Here is a 20474-nt window from a genome sequence, read left to right as displayed (position 1 = left end):
TCCTGCACTGGTCCTCTTGCAGGATTTGGGTTGACCCTAATTGGAGCTGTAATCTAGTTGAACGTGGCATATGCTGTTACCTGGCCTCAGTTGCTATGGGTGTAAACAGTATGTATGTGTACATAAAGATCTGCTACTGACATGTGGTAGAATTAAGCAGGGTGGGAAAAGGTCTGTATTTGTTGATAACCATATTTTAGAAATAAATTTAGCTCATTACTTAGAGGAAATCTGTTGAGCTTGATGTTTCATACCAAGTGAAGGTGGATGTGGGTTAGTGTTTCTAACCAAGAATACATAAGAGAAAGTACTTTTAAATGAATAAGGGACTGTAATAGTAACTTCAAGGCGATTAGAGCAGCTGTGTTCAGGGGTTTTTGAACAGCTGTGAGCTTTCAGAAAAGAAGCTTAATTTGTCACTATGTCACGAATATTTAAACAAATTCTCTGAACCCCGGATATGTTACTTATTCACCAGAAACATCCCCTTTGAGACGATGCCAAGGGGGAGCAGATGGAGTAGAGCAGCAAACAGGCAAGGACAGATTCCATGTTGTTGCAGTTGCCTGGGAACCATTTGAAACTTGACAGGAAACCTAAAGGACTCGGATGAATACACAGAAATGTTAGCTTGGTTCTGGGTGCAGAGTTAAGTGATCTGTTGTCACAACTTTCAGGCAGGCTTTAATTCTTTTTAAGCCTTACATGTCAGGGATCTCTCATGAAGTAAATGTTTGTAAGGACTTCAAGTGTGTAAGGTACCATGAGAGGTTAGAATTTCAGTGTCCTTCTCTCCTCTCTTATGCTCCTCCGAAGTAACCTATTACTAAATATTTTTTAGACAAACCAAAGATTTGTCCTAACTGAGATTATGTATATGTATAGTAGAACGTGTAAGTCTCAAAAAAATAGTCAAGTATGTCTGCCCAGACAGAACAAAGGGTTCTTCTTTTCATGTTCTTGAGCATACACAGTTGTTTTCAAGAACAAGGCTTTGTATTTTAGATCTCTGATACCTTTAATGTAGTTTTTGTAAGGTTAATTTTTGAAAAAAGTCTTAACATTAAACTAACAAAGAGAAGTGCAAATTAAAAGCTTTGATCAGGTCTGCAACTCTGTTCACTATACTCCCACTTCTGAAGGAAAATGCAGGAAGGTAACTGGTGTCTGTGACAGCATCTCAGCTAGTGATGACATTAGCAGCACAATTATCTTTGGTTCTGAAGGTACAGTACTGAATTCTCTTGATGTCCCAGAATGCTTGTCTGGCATCCAAAATGATGACACAAGTTGACTGGGAAGCTACACGGGATATAAAGACGTGATGATTCACAAAACTGTTAGAGTAGTTGACTTCCCTGTAGTCTCTGTTGTTCTTCCTAAGATCAGGTTTCACCAAGTAAGAGAAAGTTCTCTCACATACACAGGGAAATAAATTTGATGTTGTGAGTTTGTTCTTGCAAACTGTTAGGTATTGATATAGTATCATTGCATGATAGGAGATTGTTTGTATCTTGTACTTTTTTTCATGGCATTGATAAATGTTCTTAGAAAGGAATTTGTTTATTGGTGAGAAGTCATGAAATACTGGATGATTGCAGTTCTACAGTCTGTGTTGCTTACATGTTGAAAAGATGGATGTTCTTTGTAAGCTTGATTACTGTAAGTTTAGAGAACGAGAGTTGGGTTTTATCTCCAGCCCTGGGATAACAACCTATTCAACCTTTTGGAAAAATGAACTCTATACAGTTTCCTGGATTAAAAAGTGACAGATTTCTCAAGCAGCTAGAAACTTGTAAGCAGTTGAAGTGTGTAGCTGTACCGGTAAAAGGGCAGGTGTGTCACCCGAACCAGCAGGTGAGCCAGTATAGCTGTGCTGCATAGATCCAGCTTACATCCAGCACTACCCTACGTATCTCACTTGTCATCTTGTATTTGTCAAGCATTCTTGGAGCTTTGCTGCACCTCCATTCATCACAGCCTATGATGGTTTTCTTATGACTTTCAGCTGTGTAGGTGCATTTGCATTAGGCTTATGCTGTCAGGAAGGTTGTCCACCTCTCCCTTCGGTGTTTTATTGTGTTTCGTTTTCTTAGTTTTCATGCACCTTTCCAGAAGTATATGGGAAATGTTTTGCATGTATAAACAGACCTTGGCTTCAAACATAGAAAGCTACGTTTATTTTGAAGCTGAAATAAAAGGACTAAAAGATAGAATATCAGAATGTTTGCGTTTCTTGGTTAAGGCTGTCATATGGCCTTGTCTGCCTCAGCATGTCTTTGTCTTTTTCTTAGATGCACTTTCAGGTCAGAATTTGTTACTTTTAGCCATTTGTCATTTGACTTTCTCCATTGTATGTATACAACAATTCCAGTTTGGTTTTGGCTGAAAACTAGTCAATGCATATGTTGAAAACCTGATGTTTGACACACACACACATCTGCCTGTTTTTGAAATTCTGGGAAAATAAAAATAAAATAATAAAAAAAAGATATGACAACTTTATTTCATTTTGTTCTTGAAAGTTTTTAAGACAATTTAATTTCACAGCAAAACCTTTTAGGATTTCTCTGCTGTTAGAATTCTGGTTTTATGTGTTTTTGTTGTTTCTGAACAGAGCAGTGTATGTATGTATTTTTTTTCTTAATGTTGTAACTAGAATTTCCAACCTGTATTATTTCATTTATCTTATCCTCAGTAAGTCACTGCAGAAATCTGGAAAGCAGAAACGCTAGTGATTGAGTGGGGATCCTGGCTATCAGTAACATAAGTGCACAAGGGAAACAGATTAACAATGTGTTAATCAAATTCTGGTTTAGAATTTCTGAAGTTCTGAATGCTTTGCAACCTGATACTCATTTGCTGAGGAAGCTTCTCATAAGATTTAAGTTTTTCTTTTCTAAAGAAAAGATAAATGTATGTATTCTGTGACAATCAACAAAGGCTGTTGTTTTTTGGCAGTAAAACCATTGAGCTCTGCAGTACATAAACATCCCCTAAAGTGAATTTAGTCCAACTGAAACAGGACTATGTCCACAGTGTTGGTCATGTGCACAGTCTTTTTTCTCTGCATTGGTGAATGTTCTTCCCTAAGAGCATCATTTTGCCTTTTTGGGGTTATCTCCACAAATAGGACATTTCCATACCCTTTTTGTACTTAGTCATACTACTGAGATGAAGCACAGTTTAGCTTTTAACTCTATTAATCAAAAGTGTCTTAACAGTCAAAGACCATACAATGCAAACAGAAAGACTTCAGTGGATTCTGTAGTCTAAAACATAATCTGTCTGGTTGAGTTCTTGTGCCATGATGTTCTCCACCCAACAGATGTTCTTCTTAATGCCTCTAAGAAGTTTGCACTGTATGGCAAGTTGCCTGGTCCATCCTGTGGTCTTCGCCTTAGTTTGTAGTTTCCAGATGCTTCTTGAGACTTTCAGACCTTTCATAGTACAGGATGACCTAGAAGACGTGAAATTTCCATGCTTATGTTTAGACAGTTAGAATACACTAAATAATTCCTTTTACTATTTTGCATTTGAGCAGTTGCCGCAAAGATTCTACAATTCTGTGTGGGTAGAGAGAAGATCCACATGATTATGAAAAAAGAAGGGAGGTTTTTGTGAGAATAAGATACAGTCCATGTGGTGGAAATATTTGGTAACTACCAGCTTGAATATAAAGTGGACTGCAGTTTGTGGCCTGCTCCAGCCCCGTGGTGTGTTTGACAGTTTTTGTTGTCATGGAGCCAGCTCAGTTCATGCTTGTTGCAGCCTTATCATTAAATAGCACGTCTGTGCCCACAATCAGGGAATGAATAAAACTCATTTTTGGGGGATTTCTCTGCACATCCTGTTCATTTCATGTAATTTTCACCTAGAATGCCTGCAGTGTATGAGGGGCTATACTCACCCAGCCTGTCTTAACTTCCAACACAGTATTTGTTAACTAGAAGCTCCAAGGCATCTAACGCTTGGGTTGGGAGCCTGGCTTGTGGGCAAACCTTGCTCAGCCATAGGGTGGGAGCAGTAGACGTAGGATTAGATGGGCCTTTGGAAAGGATCCTTGGAAAAGGAGACAAGCAATTTGACTCCTGTACTGCATCCTAGCTGCTAATTTTGGTACTCTGTAAATAATGGCTGTGGCCTGAGTTGGCCAAGGTTAAACTTGCTACTTGAAATGTATTGTGGGAATTACAGAATCACAGAATCACAGAATTTCTAGGTTGGAAGAGACCTCAAGATCGAGTCCAACCTCTGACCTAACACTAACAGTCCCCACTAAACCATATCCCTAAGCTCTACATCTAAACGTCTTTTAAAGACTTCAAGGGATGGTGACTCCACCACTTCCCTGGGCAGCCTGTTCCAATGTCTAACAACCCTTTCAGTAAAGAAGTTCTTCCTAAGATCCAACCTAAAATTGTTCCCAATTGTAAATGGGAAGCTGCAAAGAGATGAGTTACAGGATGGTGGACAGGAGCAGAGTAAATTGTATTAAGTAGAAACATGAAATTTGTCTGCTGAAGTCAGAGATTGGCCTTCTTTACATAATGAAAGAGATTACCTGATCCCATGTGGCTTGAGCTGAAGCAAGCATCAGCCTTCTGTTGTGCTGAAGCTAAATCCGGCAGGTATCATAAGAGCCCTCAGTCACTGTGTGCTAACAGAACTTTAAATGAGTCATGGCTTACGTTGGTGTACAGGAAATACGGTGGCTGAGGAATGGACTCGACCTAAAACAGCAAAATAAGGCTTTGGTCATAAATTGGAGCACTTACATGTAAGTGGTCTGAATCCACTGCTAGAGACACGATAAAGGGCATGTAGACTGTTCTTACCTCAGGATTTAACTGGACAGCTGGGTCAAGGTAATGTGAATGCTTCTCATTGTGTAAGCCAGCGTAGTTCCATTATATGCAACAGAGCTATCTTCATGTGTTTGTTTTCACAATTAAATTTCACAGTATGGTGAATAGCCAATCAGTGTTTCATAAACAGAAATTAGCAAAATGACAATGTGATGCGCTGAACAAAGTACACAAGGATGTATTCCAAGAGGCAATGAAAGGTGCCGGTTAAACATTTGCAGTGCAACAAGGTCTTAATAGTAAATAGGTGCTGGAGAGTTTGAAGAGCTTAGAAAACTGATTGGGAGCAACTCTGCTGGTTTAGACACTAATTCTCATGTTGTTTTCAAACTACAATCAGTATTTTGTTAGTTTTGCTAGTTACATTTAATCAAGTCTTTTTTTATTTTTGTTTTTCTGGTACTACCTACTAAAACTTGTCTGGTATTAAAACAATGTAATCATTAAGTTTCATGTATCTTTATTTTCAGGTAGATTGCATGAGAAAGTAAGCCATCAACATGATTCCATCAGTAATGTTGTATTTAAAATGTGGTGGGTTGAATGACCATTTGGTGTAAAAGAGTAACAAAAACCATACAACAGTAGGAAACATTGTGAAATTGAAGTATAGTGTGTCAGAATCATCTGTGGATATAACAGATGATCAATACAGTTTTCTCAAGGAAGTGTTTGTCCTTTTTTCAGAATTCTGATGCACAAGCTTCCTGGTCACATGTACATGGAACAGCAGACCAATATTATGCTGACAAGATACTAGAACTTTTTACAAATAATGCTGCTTCCTTTTAGCCTGTGACTTTTTTCATGTATATCACTACTTTCCAAATGTTTAAAAAAAAAAAAAAAAAAAAAAAAAAAGCATGAGTCATGTTGAAATGTCAATGTAGCAAGGCCTTACAACAGCCTTAAAGTAGTTACATACCCTAAGATTTCATAGGTGATATGATTTGTTAAGTAGCATGACAGCAGAATAGAACATTTGAGAAAGAAACCTAAGGCCAAATTATGTCAGTTTAGTTAAATGATTTCTCCAGGTGTGACTGAGGGATTTAGCTTCAGGCTTACTGGGTACCAGTTGTCTGTTTGGTCTCTTAAAATTGTTTCCTTTAATTGCATGGGCTGGATATGGAGAACATATCAGTATAAAACAGTATTGTTGGATATGGTAAGCATTTATATAAGCGTGCATTTGCACGGTTACAGTGTTTTCTACATGATAGTGATAAACCTGCATATTACTGTCTTCCCTTTTTTCCTTCCAGATCAATGCAATACGATCAATTGTTCCAAACAAAAGCAACAATGAAATAGTTTTGGTGTTACAACAGTTTGATAACAATGTAGACAAGGCTGTTCAGGCTTTTATGGATGGTGAGTATAGTGTACTTTTTTCACTAAGGCATGAGACATAACTGCATGCTAAAGTGTTCATTGTCTGTAGTGGGTCAAAATCTGTTTTGTTCTGTTGAAATTCAGATGACTGTGACCTTGCCAGAAAACTTTTTTTTTTTGTAGTTGATCTCTCTGACTGCATCTTTGTTTCTTCACAATATGAGTGCGACCTGGATGTTTATCTTTCTCTCTGAAATTGCCATTTTTGGGTGCCATTCTTGTTGCCAACCTTCTTTGTTCTCTGTGAAAGCTAATGCTCTTTAAAGTGAATATGTTGGAATATGATTCACTGCTGAAGATAGACTACTAATACAAATTGGGGAGGGTTCTGAATCAGATTACTGGATCCCTAAACCTCTGAACTTGATGCATACGTTAACATTCAAACCTCAACCTGAATTTTGCAAATAGCCTCGATATTTGTAATGGCTGAACCAAGTCTCCATTGCACATTTGAGATGCTCTAAATCTGTATCTGGCTTTTGCGTTTTGCACCATAAAACTGTCTCTTGTAAAGGGTCACTTGTATTTAAATAACACTTTACTGATAAATATGTAATGGCAAGGATTTTGAACATTCCCTGCAGCCTGTAAGAAATTTTTTGCAGGAATTATAACATAACAGGAGGAAATCCTCGTGAAATTTTTGTGTCTGAGGGAGGCTTAAAAAGTACTAGAAGTTCAGTAGTCTCAGAAGCCCAGTATATCTTAAAAAGCAAGTGGACCCTGAGGCTGCACATACAGCTTGGTGATGCTGAAACTTACAGAATCATTATGGGTATTTCACCAAATTGCTTATCTATTTTAATTCAGAGTAGTTTTGATTTTGGTTTGGATTAATTTACTGAAATGTAGCAGTCAAAAACATCGTGTACTTGGAATCACAAAGATATGCAGAAATCAGGTGCAGGCAAACTGGACTATTCACAAATGCACCAGATCTATATGGTGCCTCTTGATTCAGGTAGTGCATAGACATATTCTGAAAGGTTTATTGAAATCAGAGTGTGCAGGTGGACACAAGTGCAAAGGAAAAATGTGATGCATTTAATAGTAACTTTATTTTCCTGTAATATATATCCTGAGGAAAGTAGTGGAGAGTTGCTACATGGTTAATTCATTAAGTTCCTTTCATTCAGTTAATTGTCTTACGTTACTGTTGCTTATTTGTGGTCTTTGAGTTGTTCCCAATGACTTCAAACCTTGTGTTGCCTCCCATAAGTGTGTGAGAAGTCTCATGGTGTCTGCTATTCCAATGCCCTCCTCGAATGCCAGCAGAACTTCCTTTATTTTTAGTAAGAAAAAAAAAAAAAAAAAAAAAAAAAACTTAAAGCATTACAGAATCCCAGAGTTGCATGTGTGTCCCAGAGGCTCTTGTTCCAACACTTCAGATGTTTCCCAAACTACTTGAAGTTTTCCAGCAGAGAGAGACAGTGCATTTTTGTTTCAAGACAAAAGGCACTGGTACCTCAGTGCAAATCAAAAGTGAAAAAGTATTTCTCTCATTCAGCAATATCAAATAACTTAAGGGTATTGGGGGGAAGTGCTTTTCTAGCCACATATCCTCTGCTACAAGGAAAAAATAAAAATAAAAACCAAGCCTTGCAAGAGTTTTTTTAGAAAAAAAAAAAAAAAAGTATTAAAAAAAGTGCAAGGTAGTATAACCTGAGTTCAGACAGTCTTTGTTTAAATGTAATTTAGTTGATCATCCTTGTGCCTTGAGTTTAGAAGTCTTTGCAAATGAGTATTTGACAACAGCCAATATTTGTCACCATCTGGAAACAGTGCACCCTTATTTCAAAGACAAAATCCAGAGTTGTTTAAGCACTGAGTGAAATGGCAACAGAAAAGTGTGTCCATTCAGCAGCCACTGTGAATAGACTAAATATAAATAGCACTTCAAATGTATTTTCACATGAGTGATGAAAATTGCTAAGATGAAACTATTTTACAATCACAGAGAACCTGTTGCTACGTACAGTGAAAAACATGGGGACAGCTATGCTGAGTGCAAAGGCTGAGCTACATCCATTTAATATCACTCTCAGAATTGCTGCAGGCTGAATCAAGAAATGTTCAAATTCAGTTTTCTGAGATCAGAGCTTATCTTGCTTTGAATCTGGAGTGGCATGCAGGTGCTGTTTTTGTTATGCGTTTTGTATCTTTATGTGAAATTTGAGTTTAAAAAAAAAAAAAGCAGTTAAAATGTTTTATTTGTCATGTTAGTATTTACCTAAATGGGCGTAAGCAGAAGTTCTGTTCAGCTCCTTTGTAGATGTGTTCAAGAAAATATACTGGTGTTTACCTAGTGTTATACAAGTTTACTGAGATGTCTTCCTTTTAGGCAAGAAATTTGAGCATTGGTGTGTTTGTTTTTTTTTCCCTGAAGCTTATGCTAGTGCTTCAAGTTAGGCACCCACTTAATTACTTTGTGAAATGAAGAGCATAAAAAGCAGTAGTGTTAAGTGGCCTGTCCACTATGCATAGTGTAATCAGCTAAAACTGGTAAGTAAAAAGGAGAGGCAGCAGTTCTCATTTTATTCTCCCAACGTGAGAAAACTTGCAACACATGGAAATGCTGCCCAGGAAGGAGGCTAGAAATTGTTCCTGAACATATTGATGCTTTTTCATAGCAGAGCTTTTGTTGAAATGTTTTATCTTTTCTTTCCCTAGGCAGTGCAACTCAGGTTCTAAAAGAATGGAATATGACAGGGAAAAAGAAGGTAAGATCTTGCTCTTGAGAAGCAAAACATTTGGACTACTTATCAGCCATCTGTAGCTAAATGTAGTAGTTTTATTTTGTCTGCCTTTGCTAACACAGGTGACATAGATGACTTCATCCATGCTTGTATTCGGAATACTTGAAACCAAATGTGTGCATTATTTTTAATCTTGTTCATCTGTTGCCGTCTCTCTTGCTCAGTGTTCAGAGCGAGTTTCTTGGACAGCATGTGTTTGTGGAAGCCAGGCTCTAGACAAGTACAGAATGAATCCTAAAACAGCTCATGTGCACCACAAGCACTTCTAATATGCTATTGTATCCTGCAGAGTAACAGCCACTTAATGCTAGAGGTTTTTCTGCTGGATGTAAGAATAATATATGCACAGTAGTCATCAATTAGAGGTCACATATTAGGGAAGCTCTCAAGTCAGATACTTTAAGTGTATGTTTAGGATATACATTCTGAGCTGTGCCGGGAGGCTGCCCTGTGAGTTGCAGTCCTGGAGGCACCACTTTGGAGAACCACAGTATCAGTGGCTAACCTGTCCTCTGGTCACATTATACTTCTTTATTTGGTTTACATGGCAAGGGCTTGGTAGCAGGGTGACTGCAGGGGTGGCCTCTGTGAGCAGAGCCCAGCAGCTGCCCCACATCAGATCAGAGCCAACTCCAGATGGCTCCAAAAGGAACATGGGAACATGCTGCTGGCCAGAGCTGAGCCAGTGAGCGATGCTGGTTGGGCTTCTGTGAGCAGATTTAAGAAAGGGCAGGGGAGGACTGCTGCACAACAGTAGGTAGGAGAGTGAGAAACAGCCTTGCAGACACCAAGGTCAGTGCAGAAGGAAAGCAGGAGGTGCTCCAGGTGCCAGAGCTGAAGTTCCCCTGCAGCCTGTGGAGAGGCCCCTGGTGAAGCAGGCTGTCCCCCTGCAGCCTATGGGTCCCACATGGAGCAGGGTCTCCACGCTGCAGCCTGTGGAGGAGCCCCCCGTGGAGCAGGAGGCTGCGGCCTATGGAGAGCCCCCGCAGGAGCAGGCCCCAGGCCGGAGCTGCAGCCCGTGGAGAGGAGCCTATGCAGGAGCAGGGGGCCTGGGGGGAGCTGCTGCCCGTAAGGGGCCCGTGCTGGAGCAGTTTGCTCCTGACAGATGGACCCTGTGTTACAGATCCATGTGGGAACAGCTCTTGAAGAGCTGCTGCCTGTGGTAACCTCTCACAGGATAGAATGGCATCCTGTGGGAGGGACCCCATGTGGAGCAGGGCAAGAGAGAGACTATGAAGGAACGACGGAGACGAAGCATCAGGGACTAACCACAGCCCCCATTTCCCTGCGCCACTCAGGGAGAGTGTAGAAAAGGATTGTATGGGAGAAGGTGGTTTTAGTTTGATTTTGTTTCTCACTGTTCTAATCCACTAGTGATAGGCAATAGATTGTATAAATCTCCCTGTGCTGAGTCTGTTTTGTCCATGACAATAATCGGTGAGTGATCTTGTCTTAACCCTTGAACCCTTTCCATCATATTTTCTCTCACTTTTTCTTTGAGGAGGGGAGTTAGAGAGCAGTTGTGGTGGAGCTCAGCTGCCCAGCAGGGTAAAGCCACCATAATTTGACAAGACAGATGCCTTCAGATATTGTCTGTGTTACTGAGTGGATGTGCCCTTTGTGGTTAGGAACTGTTTGTGCAAGTTGACTGTAAATATTTTGAGCATTATTTTAGCACAGGCTCTGTTACTATTTTGCATTGTAATTGTTCTGTGTGGAGGGAGGAGGAAAAACAGTTTGGGTCTTTAGTTTTTATTTGAAGCCATTCTTATTTTCAGCTAAACAGATAAAATGCATTATATAACACCAATGGGCTGTAAATAGCATTACACTGAATGCCACTTGCATGACATTTTAAGCGTATTGATGATTTTATGTTTATATTTATATGTTGAGCTTATAGGAGCTGCAGTGTGTAATGTCTGTTCTTGCAATATTTCTCAATTTTAGAACAATAGGAGAAAAAGAAGCAAATCTAAACAGCACCAGGGCAATAAGGATCCTAAAAATAAGAATGATGGGCCTGAGAAGGCATCTCAAGAGCCCCAGGGAGTATATGGCTGCCATCTGAATGGATGCTCTAAGGACAACTCTTGCAGCGATTCTGCCAATGAGAAACTGGAAGCTGCTTCTCTTGAGAACAAAGGCTCAAGATTTGTAGCATCAGTGCCGGTCTGTCCAGAAATCACAGGTTAGTTCATCTGGCACAAGACACCTTTTTAATTGGCAATAGAAAAGCCCATTTACATAAATAGCATAGTTGTTTTTTTTTTTATTGCCACAAAGTAGAACATAATGAAAGGAAATCAAAGAGATGTTTGTGTAAAATGTATTTATTAATTAAAGCCATACAAGTAGATCTGGGCACAGAAGGCCTTGCAACATGTATCCTTGCAAAAAATGTTTTGTTGTTTTTTTCTTTTTTTAAGAGAAAAGGTCCAAATTGTAATTAGAGAGGCCCAGCTGATGCAGACTATTATGATATAAATACAGAAGAATATGGGGTTAGAAAGTGTTAGATGATGACGGAAGTGATCAAGTCCCTTATCTAGGACAATAATTTTTAGGCTGTATGGGTCTGATGCACATTACAGAATTTCTTTATTGCCTTCTTCAGACTTGTTCGTTTTTTTCTTACCTTCCCTGAACTGACTAGTCACAGTGGATCTCCACTGGCTTTCCGTAGGAGGGAAAGGAAGGCCTTAGTGTTGGGGGAAGACACTCTGATAGCTTCAAAGTATGTATGTGTTTCTGTGAGGGTCTAGATACTGATTCTGAAGCTCTGGGGGACAGTAACAAAGTTCTTCCTTGTTGGGCTCCAGTAGATACAGAGTTATGATTACAGTAATACCAATGAAAACAAACCTTTTCTGAGTGAAAAACTCTGAAAGCTTTTGCTTTTAAGTGTCATTTTGTAAATCTCGTATTTTCTTTAATTGCTGTCAGTACTCAACGATGTTTCAGCTCTTCACGTTTCAAACTTCTGACACCTAGGGAGTGTCAGATTATTGCCGCTGCATTTTCTTCCTGTGTCTTAAGCAGTACATAAGACTGCATTAAAATAATTTTCCTTGAAATCCCTTTTTCCATGATAGCAATACAGCTGTTGAAACTCATCTTAAGGCAACGTCCCAAATAGAGAATTGTCCTGAAATGAATTCTCTGCTGCTTCCAGAGGACTTCAGGGGTGCCAACCTCTGTACAATTAAATAAACACTCAGTAACACAGAAAAGCCAAATTGCAGAACTACTTACCAAGAATTTTGTCCTAAGAACTGGGTGGAAGGTCAGAGATACTCCATACCCTTGCTAAAAACTCATACTTACTTTGGATAGAATATGCTGTAAGCAGGAATATTCTGCATTTCCATAATATTAAAAGTATTCTTACAACTTATTTTGCAACATGTAAAGATTTGTTTGCTCTCTTCCTCCATATTATGTGATAATTATATACAATCCATCTGCCATGTCAAATTTCTTAGAGGTGCTTTTTTAAATGACACGTGCATCAATAAAGATGCCTAGATTGATTTGTCCGTGCACATGAAGTGTTTTTTAGGGCATAACAGACCTGAATGCAAGAACTCATACCCGCGCTGTCTGTGATCTTTTCCTGTAGTATTGGGGTTGTCTTCCTTTTTTTTTCTCTTTGGTGTGACACAATCCAGATTTATACATACAAAGGGCAAGAAGAGCCTCAGATTTTTTCTCGTTTTTACAGTTGACAAAGATAATACATATTACCATAACTTTATTTTTTTTAAAAACTCTTAGGCATATGTGAAAACTAGTAATTGACCATTCTATGAACAGAGAATGAAAGATTAGGGAGGTAGAGAGAGAGAATGGAAGGGAAATTGACAGAAAGAGGTAAAATTTTAATATTTTGGAAGTTTACCTTTCAGAAGTAAAATAAATTCCTGGGAATTTGTGTAGTGTAGATACAAAAAAAAAAAAAAAAAAATTTCTACAGTGCTTTCAGTTGTGCTAGAATTCTGGTCTTGCAGCTAACTTAAGGACAAAAGCAGCCTATATATATTATGAAACATACATAGAACTAAATAGACTAGAAGGGTGAACAGGATCCCTCAGAGGCCAGAAGCAGTGTCTTCAAAGTTTTTGAGCAAATCAAACACTGCTAAAGCCATTTGAAATGCTGAAGTGAGTCCAAAGAATACCTGTCTCACATTGGTCCCTTTGGTGCTGTAATCTCCTTTGTTTTGCCATTGTCAGTCATATTTGTTTTCATTCCTTCCCTATCAAGTTAATGTTACTGTCAGCATTTCACTGTTGCTTTCAGACAGCCCACAGCATGGAAGGATCACAGCCAGGTCTCTGCTGACAGCCTGTTATGCTTTCTTCCCCATGAGGAACATGAGGCTGAAGCCTTGCTAATGCCATCTCAGTCTGTGAGATGAGGTCCTTCCAAGATATAGAATCTTGGCTGTATGGAAGGGACTTCAGGGAGCAGAAAGGAGAAATGCAGAAAAGCTGGTGTTTCCTTCTAATGTGCTAGAAAATTATAGGGGAGGATATGTGGTTTTATTACATTTAATTTAGTTCTACCTCTTGCCATTATTCCATCTTTCTCTGTCTTGAACATCTTCAGTTGCTGCTTTTTGTGTGATGTTTTTCTACAGGGAGTCAAGACCTGCTAGAGAATCTGGTTAACTCTCTTTCTTGTACCTTAATATTCTATTGCAGACAAAGAACATGAACAGCAGAAAGTATCTGTAGAATTAAGCTCGAAGACTATGAATGGAGTAGAACAGCACGAGCCTCTTCGGTCAACAGTTCAGCACCAGAGTAACCTAAGCAGGCCAAAGTCAAAATCTTCCTCAGTTAAATCACCCAATGCTACAACCCAACCTGAAACAAAGCCAGATGATTCAGTCAAAAAAAGAGGTAAAGCAAGTCCCTTTGTTCAGTCGCTGTGTACTAAGGTGATCAGAAAGCTGATGTCTCTAAGAAAAAAGCAAATGTGAGGAAGAGATGTGTTGGAAAGTGAGAGTAAAATTATTTGAATTATCATGGCTATTTTAACAGTTACATGATTTGGGTTAATGAATATGAACATACATGTTTAAGAATTGAAGAGCACAGAAGAACAACTATGGAAAATCTGGGCTGATGGACTTCTACAAATACATCAATGCAAAACGGAGGACTGAGGAGAATCTCCATTCTTTACTGGATGCGGGGGGAAACCTTGTTACAAAAGATGAGGAGAAGGCTGAGGTGCTTAATGCCTTCTTTGCCTCAGTCTTTAGCGGCAATACCGGTTGTTCTCTGGATACCCAGTACCCTGAGCTGGTGGAAGGGGATGGGGAGCAGAATGTGGCCCTCACTATCCATGAGGAAATGGTTGGTGACCTGCTACGGCACATGGATGTGCGCAAGTCAATGGGGCCGGATGGGATCCACCCGAGGGTACTGAGGGAACTGGCAGAGGAGCTGGCCAAGCCACTGTCCATCATTTATCAGCAGTCCTGGCTATCAGGGGAGGTCCCAGTTGACTGGCAGCTAGCAAACGTGATGCCCATCTACAAGAAGGGCCGGAGGGCAGACCCGGGGAACTACAGGCCTGTCAGTTTGACCTCAGTGCCAGGGAAGCTCATGGAGCAGATCCTCCTGAGAGTCATCATGCAGCACTTGCAGGGCAAGCAGGTGATCAGGCCCAGTCAGAATGGGTTTATGAAAGGCAGGTCCTGCTTGACAAACCTGATCTCCTTCCTCCTCCTATGATAAAGTGACGCGCTGGGTGGATGAGGGAAAGGCCGTGGATGTGGTCTACCTTGACTTCAGCAAGGCTTTTGACACCGTCTCCCACAGCATTCTCCTCAAGAAACTGGCTGCTCTTGGCTTGGACTGGCGCACGCTTCGTTGGGTTAGAAACTGGCTGGATAGCCGGGCCCAAAGAGTTGTGGTGAATGGAGTCAAATCCAGTTGGAGGCCAGTCACTAGTGGCGTTCTCCAGGGCTCGGTGCTGGGGCCGGTCCTCTTTAATATCTTCATCGATGATCTGGATGAGGGCATTGAGTGCACCCTCAGTAAGTTTGCAGACGACACCAAGTTAGGTGCGTGTGTCAATCTGCTCGGGGGTAGGAAAGCTCTGCAGGAGGACCTGGATAGGCTGCACCGATGGGCTGAGGTCAACTGCATGAAGTTCAAGAAGGCCAAGTGCCGGGTCCTGCACCTGGGCCGCAATAACCCCAAGCAGAGCTACAGGCTGGGAGATGAGCGGTTGGAGAGCTGCCAGGCAGAGAAGGACCTGGGAGTATTGGTTGATAGTTGGCTGAATATGAGCCAGCAGTGTGCTCAGGTGGCCAAGAAGGCCAACAGCATCCTGGCTTGCATAAGAAGCAGTGTGGCCAGCAGGGCTAGGGAAGTGATTGTCCCCCTGTACTCAGCTCTGGTGAGGCCGCACCTCGAGTACTGTGTTCAGTTTTGGGCCCCTCGCTACAAGAAGGACATCGAGGTGCTTGAGCGACTCAAGAGAAGGGCGACCAAGCTGGTGAGGGGTCTGGAGAACAAGTCTTATGAGGAACAGCTAAGGGAGCTGGGGTTGTTCAGCATGAAGAAAACGAGACTCATGGGCGACCTTATTGCTCTCTATAGGTACCTTAAAGGAGGCTGTAGTGAGATAGGGATTGGTCTATTCTCCCATGTGCCTGGTGACAGGACGAGGGGGAATGGGCTTAAGTTGCGCCAAGGAGTTTTACGTTGGATGTTAGGAAGAACTTCTTTACTGAGAGGGTTGTTAGGCATTGGAACAGGCTGCCCAGGTAAGTGGTGGAGTCACCATCCCTGGAGGTCTTTAAAAGACATTTAGATGTAGAACTTAGGGATATGGTTTAGTGGGGACTGTTATAGCGTTAGGTCAGAGGCTGGACTCGATGATCTTGAGGTCTCTTCCAACCTAGAAATTCTGTGATTCTGTGACTTCATCTTAATGTGGGCAAAAAACATGTTGAGCTATTCATTCTTCCTCATTCAGAAAAGTCAAAAACACCTTTCTGACTTTGTGCTGTTTTTGTTTTCTATTTTAGGGCCAAACATTGAGAAATCAGTAAAAGATTTGCAGCGTTGCACTGTTTCTCTAACTAGATACCGCATGATGATCAAAGAGGAAGTAGATAATTCAGTGAAGAAGATCAAAGCTGCTTTTGCAGAATTACACAGCTGGTAAGTAAATCAGCTTGAGATCCACCAGCACCACCTGAGAATAAGGGGCTCATGCAGGTCGCTGATATTGATGGTTTTAAACCCTGTTTGCAGTGTTTGTTTTCATAAAAAAAAAAAAAAAAAAAAAAAAGTGATGCCATTAAGAAACTCCTCAGCAACCAGACAGTAATACATTCATGTGTGCATGTTTACATACACAAAGGCAGACAAAACTGCAGTGCTTAGGAAGGGAAAAAAACATAGTGGGATTTTTTTCCAATGTGATCCATCTTGAGCTAATACACATTCAGTGGCAGCGTAGCTAAGCAAATTAAACTTTTCCAAAAATTCTGTCTGTGGGACTTTTTGTAGTTTTTCTCTTCTTTAAAACTCTTTTGTAGAGGTATTCTCCTGGGATTTTAGAAATCTTATATTTACTATTTATGTTGGCAGCTCTGGCATTTTGTCTGAGTATACTGATAGCTGGGTCTCTTTTTCTGTATAGTTTCCACTTGCTCTCAGTTTTTCTGTACCTGTTAAAAACATAACATGTCATATGTCTAATCTTGTTTTCAGGCAGTCACAGTTCATTAGATCTTTAAAGATAGTTACTTGGGTTGTGGAATAGGCTTGTCGTACTCTATCCTGATTTAAGAATACATGGGGAGAGGCTATATTATTGTATTCAGAACTGAAATTGTTTATTTTGTAAAAGTTCATGTTTTAGCCTGAAAAATACTGAAATATATTGCCTTGTACTAAAACATTAGTTAAAACGTTACTTAATAGGAGAGGTTAATGGCAAGGGAGGTGGGGAATGACCTCAAAAGTGTGTGTAAATCCAAATAGACTTAAAATGATGAAAAATAGCCTGAAAATTTTTTGAATATACTTCATTTAATTCTTTCTCCTACCAACTTTAGTGCCTAAATTGCTGGAGTAGAGTATACCAGAAGCTCTAGAATGTAATGGATCCGTGCTCCGAAGAGTCAGGCCTCACAAAGCCATTTTGTGCACATAGCATGACATTACATACAACAAGGAGAGAAAAATGTCAAGACACGTTTATGGAAATCTGCATCTGGGCTATGTTGCCTTCTACAGCTCTTTAGTCTAATATTGAAGTTTTTCTTTGAATTTATAAAGAAAAAATTTGGTTTGAACAGCAAAAGGTGTAACTTAACACCTTTGGTAAAATTAAAAACAGTTCTAGGATGTTTAATATGATCTGGTGACACAATCTCTGAAAAAGATGTGAAGAGCTGTCTCTGCTGCTTAATTAATAAAAAACTCTCTGCCAGCTATTGTAAATTCACTGCATTTGAGTAGTAATCACCAGAGTCAATGATACTATATCTTCAGACCTCATATGGTCAATGCATTGTATTCCTGGGCTGGAAGGTTTTGTTTGTGTTATTTACAAAGCAACTTCGTTACTTAAAAGTTGAACAAAGCATCACTAATGGTAGTGGGAGAATAAGGTAATTAAGTGACCTCTCAGTCTCTTGCATTTTTATCCCCTTCCTTGAGCATGGGAGTTTTACTGTGGCACAATCAACCTATCTGTCAACGGAAATGAAGAAATTCAGTTAACTGTTCTTCCAAGAAGGCAGTGGAGTAAACAAAGGGTTGTTAGAGGCTAGGGAGGGGTGCCAGCATGGCAATGATATCTGGTCTCTTTTGTGGTAGTGATTTTAAAGCTTCTCCCGAGTTCTTGGGGAAACCTGCAACCCCCAGTTACTGCTGAAGTGTGGGCTGGTTGGCATGTATAACAGATCAATGTACAACAGCAACTAAGCGCTTTCTGTGCTCAGAACTGCAGGGGTTACTTGAATGGGCTCAATACTGCAAACTGGATGGGAATGTAACTAGTTCCTGTTACAGCTGTCACCAACCACCTGAGGAGTTTCAGTGAAGCTGTGCAGTCAAGCTTTAGTCTTGTGTTGCAGCTGAATGCTGAAATGCACAATGCCTTTTGTTGTCGCTCTTGGGCTTGTTTTTGGTTTTCTTCATTTTGACAGTAGGATAAAAGCCCCATTTTGTGACATTTTTGCATTTAGTACTGACTCCTGTATTTCAGGAGTCAGTAATATTTTTAGATTGTCTATTGAGTTTTCATTTTTTAACATTGACATCGTTTTGCCAGTCACAGATGGTAAAGAATTGCAAAGATGACAAGTCTTCCACCTACCTTCAGGTATCACATGGAAGTATTAATATGGAGATAAATGAATACTACATGCGGCCCAAGACATCCTGAAAACTTCAGCAGAGAGCCTCAAAAAATTCTCCTTTTAGCAGCAGAAACTGTTGAGTGACAGTTGCCAGTGGAAGTTCATGTTTATGTCTCAGTATTTTGCAGTTTGACGGGACCAGTAGAAGGAAATTACTTGTGAACACACACAGTCAGTGTTGTGCTGCTGTTTAAAAAGTCACCTACTTGGCAAAACGGTGCATACTACCTTTCCGCAATCTAAAAAAGGAGTGGTATGGAGCACATGTGCTGTAACTAGTTGGAAAAAAAAAATAATGCAATGCTTGCTTCCCAATTTTTCTTTTTAAAGAAATAGAGCCAAAAAAACAATCCCAGGGAGACATTTTGTTTAAAAATACTGCAGTGGGCTCTTTCTCTTTCTTGAAGAGCCTTTCAAGAGCTGCCAACTGGAGTAATTCTCTCTGTATGCCCAGAAGTGATAATGACTTGCTTTTAATGCACTGCTTCTTGTGCCAGAAGATACCAGAACATTTTTACAGACCATGGGCTAGACTGGACAGGTGCCCCATTCTCTGAGAAATCTTCTGCAGTATCGTGTGTGTATGTGCTTCTGCTGTGACCTAGCATCCTCTTCACACCCTGTTCTTGCAGAGCCTGCTATGGCATTACTTTCCCCAAGGCTAAGAGAGAGCTGGGCAGAGCAACCTGAAGGGGCACTCTTTTCTGGACTACCGTGTGCACCTGAAAGCTATGAGGAACAGTACTAACAGTTCTGCCTGAGCCAGTGTTTCTTATTACATCCAGCTGTGGGGCATGGCTATCGGGCATACCTCTGTGTGAATGAAAACATAAACTGCTCCAGTATTGCAATATTTTGCTTGGATGCAAAATCTGTCAGAATGTAGCCATGTCACATATGTAGGGCAGGAAAAGGAGAATTCTAAACACGGTTTAAGATGCAGGGGAAGGTCAGTAAAGCTAAGTGAATTCCCTATTCACTAGTGCATTTGAGGTATTTGTTGCCAAGGTTGAAACCCATGTGCTGTAATTGTGTTCTCACTTTTCTACAGAGGCTGAGTAATGATCTTAGGGATAAAAAGAGAGCCCCATGAAATCCAAGAGAAATGTGTAAAGTACAAAAGGAGCCACAGTTCCTCATAGCATCTCTTGCCAGCAAATCATTTTCACATATTGAAAAGAAACAGCTGCTACTTGCCCATACAGTCTGCTTCCAACCACAAGCGGAAAGTACCCTGTAGTAGTAGGGGCCAGGTTTAATTAACACTGCGCAGAACTGGACAAACAAAGACTAGCCACCTCTACTCTTTGCATCTTAAACACTTTAGTATGTCGAATGCTTTATAAAGAACATGAAAACCAGCATACACAGTGAACAAAAAGCACTTGAGAGCTTCAGCATACTGGGGGCAAAACATTGACATAATGCTGGTAATGGACTTGGACAAGAGGACAACTAGGAGGCATGTAATAAATGTTTGGGGAAGATAAAGCCAACTTTCAATTGTTCTCTAATTTGAAATCAAAGTAAAGCAGTGGTTAAATGGGGGAAGGACTCATTTAAAAGAACATATTTGTACCTGTGATAACTCAGTGCTGGATGATGAGCAATACTGCCAGTGCTCATAGTTGGAGAGCTGAGTGAACATAGGCATCCCCTTACTGGGATTCCTACTTGGTAAACTGGAAAGATAATAGTTTATTTTTCCTGTAGTCCAGATTCAGTGGCACTAGATGCAGAGCTGCCTTTGTTAGTGACATGATAGTTATTGTATGGGCAGATGCCTGGAAAAGCCAGGACTGCTATTACTTTACACTACTGAGCAGAGTTCCTGTGCTGCTTCTCTCTGCATTTCCAGGCAGTCCTCATTAGCTTTCTGTCTACATGTGTACTGGGTCTGGCTGGGATGTTATCTTTCCCTGCAGCAGCCCATACAGTGCTGTGCTCTGCACTTGTAGCTAGAACAGCAGTGGTATCCCACCAGTGTTGTGTCTGCTGCTGAGCAGTGCTTGCGCAGCATCAGGACTCTCTCTAACCCTCCTAGGGGGGTG

At 40.5% G+C, this 20474-nt stretch overlaps 1 protein-coding gene across 5 annotated transcripts in view; it reads left to right on the top strand.

Moving 5' to 3' along the window:
* SPATS2L (spermatogenesis associated serine rich 2 like) overlaps window positions 1–20474 on the top strand; it is an 82912-nt gene that overhangs the window by 48477 nt on the left and 13961 nt on the right. For all 5 annotated transcript variants that reach the window (XM_084288919.1, XM_084288918.1, XM_084288922.1 and 2 more), the window contains 5 exons: window positions 6134–6242; window positions 8937–8986; window positions 10973–11213; window positions 13730–13930; window positions 16075–16210. In XM_084288919.1, coding sequence (XP_084145045.1) covers window positions 6134–6242; window positions 8937–8986; window positions 10973–11213; window positions 13730–13930; window positions 16075–16210 — 737 coding nt within the window. The remainder of the gene's footprint in view (window positions 1–6133; window positions 6243–8936; window positions 8987–10972; window positions 11214–13729; window positions 13931–16074; window positions 16211–20474) is intronic.

This window comes from Netta rufina (assembly GCF_964035555.1).
Source record: "Netta rufina genome assembly, chromosome: 6".
In the NCBI taxonomy this organism is placed as follows: Eukaryota; Metazoa; Chordata; class Aves; order Anseriformes; family Anatidae; genus Netta; species Netta rufina.
The sequence above is the reverse complement of the archived record's forward strand: the minus strand, read 5'-3'. Positions and strand labels throughout refer to the sequence as shown.